The following is a 12,338-nucleotide window of genomic DNA, read 5'->3' on the forward strand; positions in this document are numbered from 1 at the left end:
TTCATCTTGATGAGTTTACAAAGTGCTATTACAATTTTACCATTTGCTACATGTCAGAAATTTATTATAAACCTATTTGAAAGAGAAACAATCTTTTTGGGGGAAAAAACCATTAGACATGGAACTAGTCAATGTCTTGTGCATAGTAGACTCTTAGGAAATATTTACTCCCGTACTATCCTTTCTGTTCGATTCACACTTGCTCCAAAATAATGCTACCACTTAGCATTTGTATAGACCACCAGTTTTTTTCGGAGGTATATTTCCCAGGGCTGCATTGGAGAACTGATATTCTGCCTAGGCATCCTAAGGGGAAAAAATGTGGATGTGGATGGTAACAACAGTGAAATTTTAGAGAGACCATACACTAATTGATCTAAATTTTTACCAAATCACACCTTGAAATTATTTCAAACTCCTTAACTTCCAACATCGTTCCAAAGACTGCTGTTGATAGTGATCAATACATACCTGTTTCTTTTTATTATTATTATCATGCCTTGAAAATGTCTGAGAGGTAATTGCAACAGACTGCTTTGAAGTTTAGCTGTAATTTACCCTAAGATTGTAGAGCAGCTTGAAATAGGACAACATCTGGTAAATAGTCTTCTCTGCTTTATATGAAGTAAAATTAAAACCAGTCTTAGCCTCTACCCTATTCCATGTATGAATGGCTAAGAGTTATTAGAAACTATTCATGGGTCTCCCCCGTAACCACAATATTCATTACAAATCATGGACCTGTTTGACAATGAGGTATGGCATCTACTAGCTCGATGTAATATTTTAAGTAGAATGGCAAGTTGTTTTGTGATTTTTTTTAAGGAGAAAAGGAGATATTATGCTGAGGCAATGTTCACTTTTTGAAGAAAAAATTAATTGACCCAAGGCAATATTTTTACTACATATACAAAATAACAAACAGATGCTGACTCGTTTTGACTGGCTTCCAAATGCAGCGACCCATGAGGTTAATACTGACCATGGTGATGCTAACTGTCCTGGTAAATAGTTTCAAGGGATGCCAAGCCAGTGGGTTCTGGTTTTCTTTAGTTTATTTTTTCCAACTTGGAAAGTTATGATGTTTTTAAACCAAATTCCTGAATTGGTTACCTGCCCCACCTCCCCCAGCTTCCTGATTCCCCTACATTATTTGAAACTGTTTAACCCTCATGAAAATGCTTGGCTTCAAAAATTGTCTTCGTAAGGAGGAAATTCTGTAAAATCTTCTCTTTCTGAAGATTCTTGGTATAAGTTTAAGAAAAGTTATATTTTTCATATCACCTCAGTCATAAAACTAAAATATTCTGTATTTGCTGTTATCTGTGATATTTGCTGGGGAGTTTATTCTTGTTACAAAAGAGGCTTACAAGCTGTAATGAGAACATGGAGTCTTTCTATCATCGTGCATATATGTACAAGAGGGAGGAGATGTACTAAAAATTACAAAGGCAAACTTCATTCAGTTCGTGATCTTGTTTCCATGTTTCCCAATCACGGTACACATTGCAATGAACAAGCAGAAATGGATAGATTTAATCGGCTGACTAAACATGAATGACATGGAGATTTCCAATATTTTCATATTGATCTTTTAAAAATAATTAAATGTCTCACTAAGGGAAGTTCTGGAAAGGGTTTCTCAAAGCTTAGTTCTCAGAACTGTCTAGAAGGTTGCCTCAGCATATCTTGTGCTGGTTGTGTATAAGAACATGGAGCTTCCAAGATATTGTTCGGAATGAAGGCCTCTTGCCTTCTACAGAATATTTGATTTGTAGAGGCAATGTACATATGTTGTGTCTTCAGCCATACATCTGGACTTTGAATATCTTCTCCTGTTAGAATTGCAATTTCTTAGATATAGAAGGGACTTTATTCAGTGACTATATTTTAAATTCTTGTGTCTGCCAAGGGTAGTGGTCTAACTCCTGCTTACACATGTTTAGGAATGAAGAACTCATTTACTCCATCTTGCCAGAAACTGCCCCAAGTTGTTTCTTACTGTTTCTTGGTGATCTCATCTAGTCTTGTGGCTTATAATAGCATTAATTACACTGACAAATCCAAAAATTATTATAGTTACCCCAGAATGTCTCCCTTGCACCTCTATATCTAACTGCTTAGTAGACATTTTCACCTGGATATCAATAGGACATCTCAAATTTAATATAGACTCCCACCCTCCTCCCAAATATGTTCCTCCTGTTTTCTTTTTTCCTTTTTTTAAAAAAAAATTTATTTCAGAAAGAGAGAGCATGAGCTGGGGAGAGGGGCAGAGGGAGAGAGAAAGACAGAGAGAAACTTAAGCAGGCTCCATGCTCCACACAGAGTCTGACGCAGGGCTCAGTCCCACGACCCTGGGATCATGACCTGAGCCGAAATCAAGAGTTGGCCACTCAACTAAGCCATACAGGTGCCCTCCTCCTGTTTTCTTTTCATTGCACAAATGGAAATTTAATGCTTCTAGTTGGTTAGGCAAAAAAACCTTGGAGATGAACTTGCCTTAGAAAATCAGGTTGATTCTACCTTCAAAATATTTCCAAAATCCGACTACTTCTCAAAACCTTCACCATTACCACTGACCCAAGCCACCATTAATTCTCTCTTGAATTTCTGCAAAAATATCTCTGCATTCTTGGAGGTTTTGTTCAAATGTTATCTTCTAAGAGAGTACTTCTCTGACTACTCTATTAAAAAATTCCAATTCTGCTCCTACCCCCAGCACTCCCTATTCCCTGTCCTTACCTGATTTATATTTATTTATTTATCTGACATACCATATAGTTTGTTTCTTTATGTGTGTCTGGTCTGCAACTGCCAACTAGGCTTTAAGAAGACAGGGACTTTAGTGCCTAAATATCAATATTTTGGAAGGTAAGGGTTCATTTTTATACATCTCAAGAGTTTGCTTCATTTGATGTACACCAATAATATTGACACATTCGTGCATTACTAACTTCTTTGACCACATGAAATTCTTGGTGAGTTCAGTGCTCAGCTTTGCCCCCTACTTGTCTATCTCCCATGCCTCTCCCAACCAGGACCATAGAAGGAAGACTTCTCTATTCAACTCCTTTGCCTTTTATTATTATTTGGAGTATCATCCCCAAAGAGGATTTGTGAATCTAATTCTTGATTTCTTTCTTTAGAAAGATTGATTCGATTTAATGACATTTGCTTCAGTATGTCCTCAAATAGCAAAGACGATAGCCTCCTGAACAGTCTGCTTAGAGATGTTACAGGAAGAGCTCGTTTTCTCCGAATTTCTTCCACCAAGTTGGAAGATAGTAGTATCTGAAATTCTACCATTAAGCCCCAGCATTTTAAGGCAGTAAAGGAGAGGTTCTTAAGTTTTTTGGCACAGAGATCTTTCTCTTCTGTAATCAATGGGCCTTGGCTATAAACTCCAAACCAAAATGTAGTTATTTTTAGAAAACTCAGTAAACTGAGTAAATTTCAGTAAACTTGGAAGTTTCCAGAAAAGGGGTCGAATTGTAAAAAATATGTATGTGTTTGTGTGTGTGTATTTTCATCTTCTGGCCCTTCTTACTTGTGAGTCTTAAAATGTTTCTTCTTTGTTTCTCCTCCTCTATTTTGACACTGAAGAGTATGTAGCAGGCAGATTCGGCCAGGATGATTCCACTGGATATGCTGTTTTTAATCTTGACAAGAATTATGGAGACAACTTCACCATCTCCATGTTTGTTCGAACACATCGACCATCGGGCTTACTTCTAGCTTTGGAAAACAGGACTTATCAATACATCCGTGTTTGGCTAGAGCATGGCAGACTAGCAATGCTACATCCAGGTTCTTCCAAATTAGTAGTAAAATTTGTTCTTAGTGATGGAAATGCCCACTTGATATCTTTGAAAATCAAGCCAAATAAAATTGAACTATACCAGTCTTCACGAAACCTAGGATTTATTTCTGCCCCTACATGGAAAATCCAAAAAGGAGATGTCATCTACATTGGTGGCCTGCCTGACATACAAGAGACTGAAGCTAAAGGTGGTTTCTTCAAAGGCTGTATCCAAGATATAAGATTAAACAACCAAAATCTTGAATTCTTCCCAAATTCAACAAACAATGCATCCCACAATCCAGTTCTTGTCAATGTGACCCAAGGCTGTCCTGGAGACAACATGTGCAAGGTAGGATTATTCAAACCAACTATGTCTATATTGTGTCTAAATTGTTTCATTAAATAATTTATTATAACCATTCTTTGCATGTGAAGATAATGTTACTGACTCACCAGCCACAGAATAAAACTTCATAAATATTTTTTCAGCAAGACTGGGGGATTTATATTGAGCCATTAAAGAAATCACCTTGACCTTGTTGGCATCATGGTCTATTTAATCATCCAAGATAACTCTAGACACGTGCTTCTACTACCACAACAACCAAACTACCTAAGGATAACAGTATTTTAATTCCCAAACTCTTAATGGCATCCCAGAAGTTTAACTGGATTAACTCATTGTGGAAGAGATCATTAACTTTATATTAAATGCCCAACAACCATTGTTTGGAATTACTATTAAGTCAACAGCAACAACAACAGAAACCCTGAGTGGTAGGTAGTTTCCTTCTGGTAGTTCGATTTGAAATTCTCTGAAATCGATTTTCCCAGAACCTATGTTTTACTTCCTTTGTATTTTGTATGCTCTTCCAAAAGCTATTTAAATATATGAACTTGTCAGCTCTACATGACCTTTCAAAGAAAAAGAAGGAAACACATTTATATCTGTTGAACATTTATTGAGCTTGACTATTGCCATGCACTGGGCTTACTTCTAAATGTAAAAAAATGAATCATCTTAACATTACTAGACGAGCACTTCCAAAATCCCAGGTACTATTTTACATAGATGAACCCACTTAATTCTGTGGAAGGACTGCTGTGTTAGCCCCATTTATGTTATTTACAGATAAGGAAACTGAAGTTTAGATAGCCTATGTAATTAGCCGAAATCACATCTTAACAGTGGGAATGGGATAAATATAGTCTCAGCTCTTAGAAATTCTCTCTTAAATACTTTAACTTTGAGTATTTTATGAGAAATCGTTTAAGAACTCAAATAATAATAGTGTGTTTTTGATTGAGAGGCAGGGCAACTGAAGAGGTCACTGTATCTGGACCCAGAGGATCTAGGTACCAAGTTTCACTTCTTACTAAAATCTTGAGTAACAGGAAGGTGTTTTCCTCATTAGTAAAAACAGAAGTAATAACCTCTACCTCAAATGGTAATTGGTGTGATTGAAAATGCCTGGTAGTTTGGAAATTCCATAGAATGTTATTATACCTTTTAAAATCCTCTTTGTGTTGTAGAAAACCAGTGCCATGTCCTTTCTAGTTCTCATTTCATCTCCTTCTGTTTCTTTCTCTCCCCATTTCTCTTTCAGAAAAGAGTTGGCAATGGTAGCAGTAAGTTTTATTCCATTTGATAACCCAATGAATATAAAAAATTCACGATGTGAAGATGTAAAAATAACAGCTATGGGGTCTTGCCTTTACCGTTTCCATTTTTAGTTGCCAGAGTTTTTTATACCTTTGATTTCTTGTCTCCTCAGTCCAACCCCTGTCACAATGGAGGTGTTTGCTATTCCCTGTGGGATGACTTCTCATGTTCCTGCCCTGCGAACACAGCTGGGAAAGCCTGCGAGGAAGTTCAGTGGTGTCAGCTCAGCCCGTGTCCTCCCAAAGCCCAGTGCCAGTTGGTGCCTCGAGGATTTGAATGTAGGTAGAGCTTAAAGTTATCATCCATCCAATTGGGTATTTCACTTCCATGAGGCAACCCAGGAAAAGGATACAGAACTTGCTTCTCAAGGAAACCTGTGGCTCTTTCTCCCTGACTTGAGTAGTACAATAAACCTAATATAATAATAATATCCAGATTGGCTTCATGCCCCATCTTGCCCCTGAGGGCAAGGAGGGGAGGGGTGGGGAGTAAATGGAGGTCAGAGCAACACCAAACCTAGGTACTTGATGATTTAAAGCTCATTTCTGAAGAAATTAACCAAGTAATATTTGACTCTCCTTTCCTTATTGGGAATACAGAATAAAGTCCTAGTGCAAGCTCATGGACTTTTGTTAACTATGAGGCCTCAGGCCGTTGACCCGATCTCCATAATCTAAAGCTTTCTCGGTAAAATGGGGATAAAACATCTAAAAATTTGTGTGTGTGTGTGTGTGTGTGTGTGTGTGTGTGTGTGATGATTTTTAACCTTAAGTATAAACAATGAAACACAGTAGGCATTCTGTTGTTTTCCGAGTATTTTCCTCAATCTGAAATGTTTTCTTGACCATCTTCAGTACTAAAGACCATGGTTTTCCAAAGGTTAGCGAATTTGAATACTATATTCACGATTTTGACATTTCTACATACTCACCACACTATTATTTATATTTTCTCTCCTTTCCTACATCAAATAATGCGGTCTAATCAATAACAGCAAATCTTCGTGTTTGCACTGAATTCTAGTCTCTTCCCTTTATCTGAAGATTTTGCTCTGGAATTTTTCCCTTGCTCGTCAGCACCATTAACATCTCTGTCAGCATATAAACACACTGCCAAATTTCCTCATTACAACAAATTTCCCTTGGCCACCCTCCATCGCCACCAGCTACCATCCCATTTTTTGCTTCCTTTTATAACATGATAAACTCTTGAAAGAGTCCTCAATCTGCCTCTGATGTCTTACCCCGTTTATTCTTCTACCCCATTCCATCAGGGGCCATCACACCCTACCTGTGTCTTGAACTCACTCAACTCAGAGCTTGGGCAGGTGGTCTTCATCATTTCAGTCAGGTTCCAACCCAAATGTCCTCCTATCTGGCTTTATTTTTCTTCATATCTCTTATGATTCTTTCATGTTCTGTTGTATATGTACTTGTTTACTTGTTCATCATCCCTTTCCTCACTGGAATATACATTTCAAAAGGGAAGGAAATTTCCTATCTGGCTTCTCACATTATTCTCAGCACTTAGAAGAGTGCCAAACATATAGGATGTTGTCAATAAGTATTTGCTAAATGAATAAAAGGACATTATTTTTCTTGAAGTGGACTCAGTATTTCACTTAAATGCTCCAGACTTTAAGTGATATATATCACCTTGGAAAACATTGCACTAAAATAATGGAATGGAACCAGAGAATAGTTTGGCCTCAAATTTATTTCAACAACAGTCTGTTTAGACTGAGCTGCAGTGACTGAGGAAAAGAGAATATGTTTACTTTTCTGTTTCTGTATTTTCTTTCTTTCTTTTTTTTTATCATTTTTTATTTTAGAGAGAGAGAGCGTGAGCAGGGGAGAGGAGCAGAGGGAGAGAGAGAACCTTTAGTCCCAACACGGGGTTTATCCCACAACCATGGGATCACGACCTGAGCCAAAGTCAAGAGCTCAACGCTCAGCCAACTGAGCCACCCAGGCACCCCTGTTTCTGTATTGTCAAGACATATTTAAAGAATATATGAAATGTGTTATACTATATGTATATACTTGGGAAAGTTTTCTAGAATAAATGTAGTTACGTTTCATATTTTAAATATACATAACTGAATTATGGTATAGTAAGGCAGATATATATGCTATATAAAGTATGATGAGTTGGCATAAAGAATGCTATTTGGTTTCTAATATGACACCAAAGTTTATTTATTTCTTTTTAATTTTTTTAATGTTTTATTTATTTTTGAGACAGAGAGAGAGCATGAGCAGGGGAGGGGCGGAGAGACAGGGAGACACAGAATCCGAAGCAGGCTCCAGGCTGTTGGCACAGAGCCCGACGCAGGGCTCGAACCCACAAACCGTGAGATCATGACCTGAGCCGAAGTCGGATGCTCAACCGACTGAGCCACCCAGGTGCCCCATGACACCAAAGTTTAAATGCAACCTTTCCATTGTTCTATCTCTGAACTGCTTATTTAAAATAATGTATTATGAATTTTATTGTTAATCGTTTGATAGAAATATTAAAGGTCTTGGACCCAGTTATGTTCTACAAAAGGGTTTGAATCATTTGAAGTATTTTCACAGGGAAAAAAGAATAGGATTGCTAAAAACAGTGCAGACCAAGAACCATACCCCTGGTGTATATTGTCTTCGTTTTGATGTAAAGCAGTTTAGGATTTGGACACGCTGCATCAGAAAGGAGTGAAGTGAATCTTCATTGCTACTGCATGCCCACTACAGAAAGAGTAGAAAGTTTGCCTCTGATCTCCCAAGAAGTCTCAACATGTTTTAAAAGCATGACTTATCTTAATGAAGGAAGAAAATGTAAATCAATAGGAGGGGTGCGTTTTTACTAATTGACAGGTGTGAACCCTAGAACATGCTTCTGCTACTTTATGTAATTTTAATTTTATGTGATCTTATGACCCTATTGTATTTTCTTTCAAGTAAGATATATTGAGAAGATTAGGCCTAATAGAATAACATACTCTGGAGTGCATAGCTCATGCATCACCCTGAGTTTGCCTGTAGGGCATCCTATCAGAAAACCAAGACTTAAAAATTTACAACCCATCTTATATACAGGTGTGTGTTCTTATGATAAAGTTCTCAAAAAGAAAACGTGAAATACAAATATTGTTATGTGTATTGTGATTTCACCCAGATGAGGAGTGATTTCAGTGTGCTCCACGGTGTTAGTAAAATGAATTTCTTTAGCATTGTAGACAGTATTTGTCCTGTAGGAGTTGGAGAGCTAATGAGATTTGTTATTTTAATATTTATTTAAAAACATGGAATAAGACACTTGTTGCTCCTTTACTCCCTAATCCCAACCCCAAACTTTGTTGGTGGGAAAAACACAACAGTCAAAAGTTATAAAACCAAGTGAAATGTTAATCCAAATAATACATTTGAATTGTACACTTGAATGGTAACACTTGAATTTTCTCCTGCAGTCATTTCTAATCATTATCTCACTTTACAGAATGGAGGATGAAGGAGTTATTTTTACAGATTATTTATTTGGTAAAATTTACCTACTATATATCTGGCGATGTTCTAGGCATTGAGATTTAGTGATAATCTAAACAGAGAAGGTCCCTGATCTCATAAAGCTCATGTTCTAGTTCCGAAAGAAAGTCAAATAACAAGTAGGCAAATGAACAACATAATTTCAAATAGTTATAAATGCTGTGAAGAAAATAAAGTAGGAGTTAATGGAACAGAGTGACTACAGGGAAGGAGCTATTTTTTTTTTCAACGTTTATTTATTTTTGGGACAGAGAGAGACAGAGCATGAACGGGGGAGGGGCAGAGAGAGAGGGAGACACAGAATCGGAAACAGGCTCCAGGCTCTGAGCCATCAGCCCAGAGCCCGACGTGGGGCTCGAACTCACGGACCGCGCGAGATCGTGACCTGGCTGAAGTCGGACGCTCAACCGACTGCGCCACCCAGGCGCCCCAGGGAAGGAGCTATTTTAAGGTGGACAGTCAGGGAAAGCTTCCCAGAGGAGGTGAAATTTGAGCACATATGTTGAGGAAAAGCCATGTGTGGGAAGATCTGGGGAAGGAATACTCCAAGTATATGTAACAGCAAGTAAAAAGCCTGATTTGGGAACAAGTTTGATGTCTTCAAAGAATGGCAAGAAGTTTTTGTGGCTGTAGCATGTGAATAAGGAAGAGGGTGCTAGCAAATGGAATTGAATAGTTAATCAAGAGTCAGATCGCAGACACTCTTGCAGGCCACGTTTAGGATTTAAGATGCCTTTCTAGATGCGATGGTAACCAAAGGAGGTCTTGAGCTAAAGAGTGATTGCTCTATTGATCTGCAGAATGATAGAAGCAGAGACACAGAGAAGTAATTCGAATAGACTAAATCTGGGGTTCCTGGATGGCTCAGTCGATTAAGCATCCAACTCTAGACTTCGGTTCAGATCGTAATCTCACAGTTTGTGAGATCAAGATCGAGGCCCATTTTTCGCTCAAGGTTTCTCTCTCTCCCTCTCTCTCTCTCTCAATAAACAAGCAAACAAACAAACAAACAAAAGGAATAGTCTATATCAAAAAAGTTGGCAGTTGGCTGTGGTGCCCCACAATTGAGGCAAAGACAGCATTTTAAGGTCAATCTTTACCAAAGAGTGCCAGAAAGTGAGAATCAAGAATTGACCACTACATTGAGTAACCCAGAGGTCATTGTGACTTTGACAAGAGTGGCTTCAGTGAAGTGACTGGCACCAAAAGCCAAGTGGCATGTAACTAAAAAGAAAACAGGAGATGAGAAAATGGAGACAATGAGAATATAGAACTATTTGGAGAAGATGTGCTGGGAAAGGGATAGGGAATTAAAGAAACAGTGGGGTGAGGGGGAGGTGAGTAGTGCTTTTGGGTCTTGCATAATTTTTTATTTTGTAAGATTGGAGCAGTTACAGTGTATTTCCATGCTGATGGGAAACAACCAAAAGGGAGGGAAAATGATGAGGCACAGAATCTCTTGGTGGGGGGAAAGCCCCACACATCTGAGGTCAGAAGTGCTGTGAATGTGGAGGTCATGTGAGAGGAAAGGAGACCACCCAGGAGGTGGAGAACTGGGTTTTCTCTACTCAAGTGAACAAGGGTAGGTTTTTCCAACACCCCATCCAAGGCCCACTTCTCGTTGCGCATTGGGTCCCATTCATTGTCACCTTTCTTAGACATTGTTTCAACATGTAGCCTCTTTTCGATGGAAAAGAAATGTAGTTTTGGGTTTTGGTATCAAACCATCCAGTTCTGGCATTCTGGTCTTATTATTTATTAGCCACATGACTATGAAAAGATTATTTAACTTCTATGAGTCTCAATATCTCCTTTTATAAAATGAGGGTGATGATGATGATGATAATAATAATAAACTTTTGCTCCAGAATTCTGTATTAGAAATAATATAAAAAGAATGAGCACAGTGCCTAGCACATATCAAGCAATCAATACATGATGGTAGTAACAGGATGATCACTAATATTAATAAAGGTAATGAAGCCAACATGACAGATTTTATGAAGTTGCTGATTGGTGTTGCCTTCTCTCTTTAGGTATTGCAAATGCTGTTTTTAATGCACAAAGCAGTGAAATATTATTCAGGAGCAATGGGAATATTACCAGAGAACTCACCAATATCACATTTGGTTTCAGAACAAGGGATGCAAATGTGGTCATATTGCACGCAGAGAAGGAGCCTGGATTTCTTAATATTAGCATTCAAGATTCCAGACTGTTATTTCAATTGCAAAGTGACAACAGTTTTTATATGTTGAGTCTTAAAAGTGTGCAGTCCGTGAATGATGGCATATGGCACCAAGTGACTCTTTCCATGACAGACCCACTGGCCCAGGCCTCCAGGTGGCAAATGCAAGTGGATAACCAAGCACCTTTTGTGATCAGTGCAGTTGCTACTGGAAGCCTCAACTTCCTGAAGGATGATACAGACATTTATGTGGGTGACCGAGCTGTTGGCAATACACAGGGCCTGAAAGGGTGTCTCAGTACAATAGAAATCAGTGGCATTTATCTCTCTTACTTTGAAAATGTTCATGGTTTCACTAATAAACCCCAAGAAGAGCAGTTTCTCAAAATCTCTATAAATTCAGTGGTTACTGGCTGTTTGCAGTTAAATGCCTGCAACTCCAACCCCTGTTTGCATGGAGGAAATTGTGAAGACATCTATAGCTCTTATCACTGCTTATGTCCCTTGGGATGGTCAGGGACACGCTGTGAACTCAACATCGATGAATGCTTTTCAAACCCCTGTATCCATGGCAACTGCTCCGACAGAGTGGCAGCCTATCACTGCAGGTGTGAGCCTGGATTCACCGGTGTGAACTGTGAAATGGATATAGACAATTGCCAGAGTCACCAGTGTGCAAATGGGGCCACCTGCATCAGCGACACCAATGGCTATTCTTGCCGTTGTTTTGGAAACTTCACAGGAAAATTTTGCAGGTGAGCATGAAGTTCATATAAGGCTTGGCCTTCGGAGCTGTGCTCTACATTTTCCTCGTCAAATTGGAAAGCTGTCTCCTCAGCTGTGCATATGTAGGCTGTGCTGAGCAGGAGTGACATGAGTCCTTTCCATCACAATTTGGTCATGTAGACAGGATCTCACATGCCGGGATGTTCTACGAGGAAGAATGGTAGTGTTTTGACCAGACATCTTTGCTAGAATATGTTTCATGAACTGCAGCCTCAGAGTCTGGCTGCTTTAAGGCCTCAAGGAGCAAATACTTTTTACAATAAATCCAAAAGTTCAGTTTTAGTATTATTTGAGGAAGCAGGACTCCTACCCCTGAAACAATGCCCTTGGCTGTTTCAGGCAGGAAAACCTTGTATGATCTTGAAAAGA

At 38.6% G+C, this 12,338-nt stretch overlaps 1 protein-coding gene across 4 annotated transcripts in view; it reads left to right on the forward strand.

Annotated features, from left to right (window-relative positions):
• The window catches only part of CRB1 (crumbs cell polarity complex component 1), a 212,163-nt gene that overhangs the window by 158,178 nt on the left and 41,647 nt on the right, over positions 1-12,338 (forward strand). For all 4 annotated transcript variants that reach the window (XM_045048542.1, XM_019821930.3, XM_045048540.1 and 1 more), the window contains 3 exons: positions 3,607-4,154; positions 5,581-5,746; positions 11,032-11,938. In XM_045048542.1, the coding sequence (XP_044904477.1) occupies positions 3,607-4,154; positions 5,581-5,746; positions 11,032-11,938 (1,621 nt within the window). The remainder of the gene's footprint in view (positions 1-3,606; positions 4,155-5,580; positions 5,747-11,031; positions 11,939-12,338) is intronic.

Source organism: Felis catus, chromosome F1 (genome assembly GCF_018350175.1).
Source record: "Felis catus isolate Fca126 chromosome F1, F.catus_Fca126_mat1.0, whole genome shotgun sequence".
NCBI classification, from domain to species: domain Eukaryota; kingdom Metazoa; phylum Chordata; class Mammalia; order Carnivora; family Felidae; genus Felis; species Felis catus.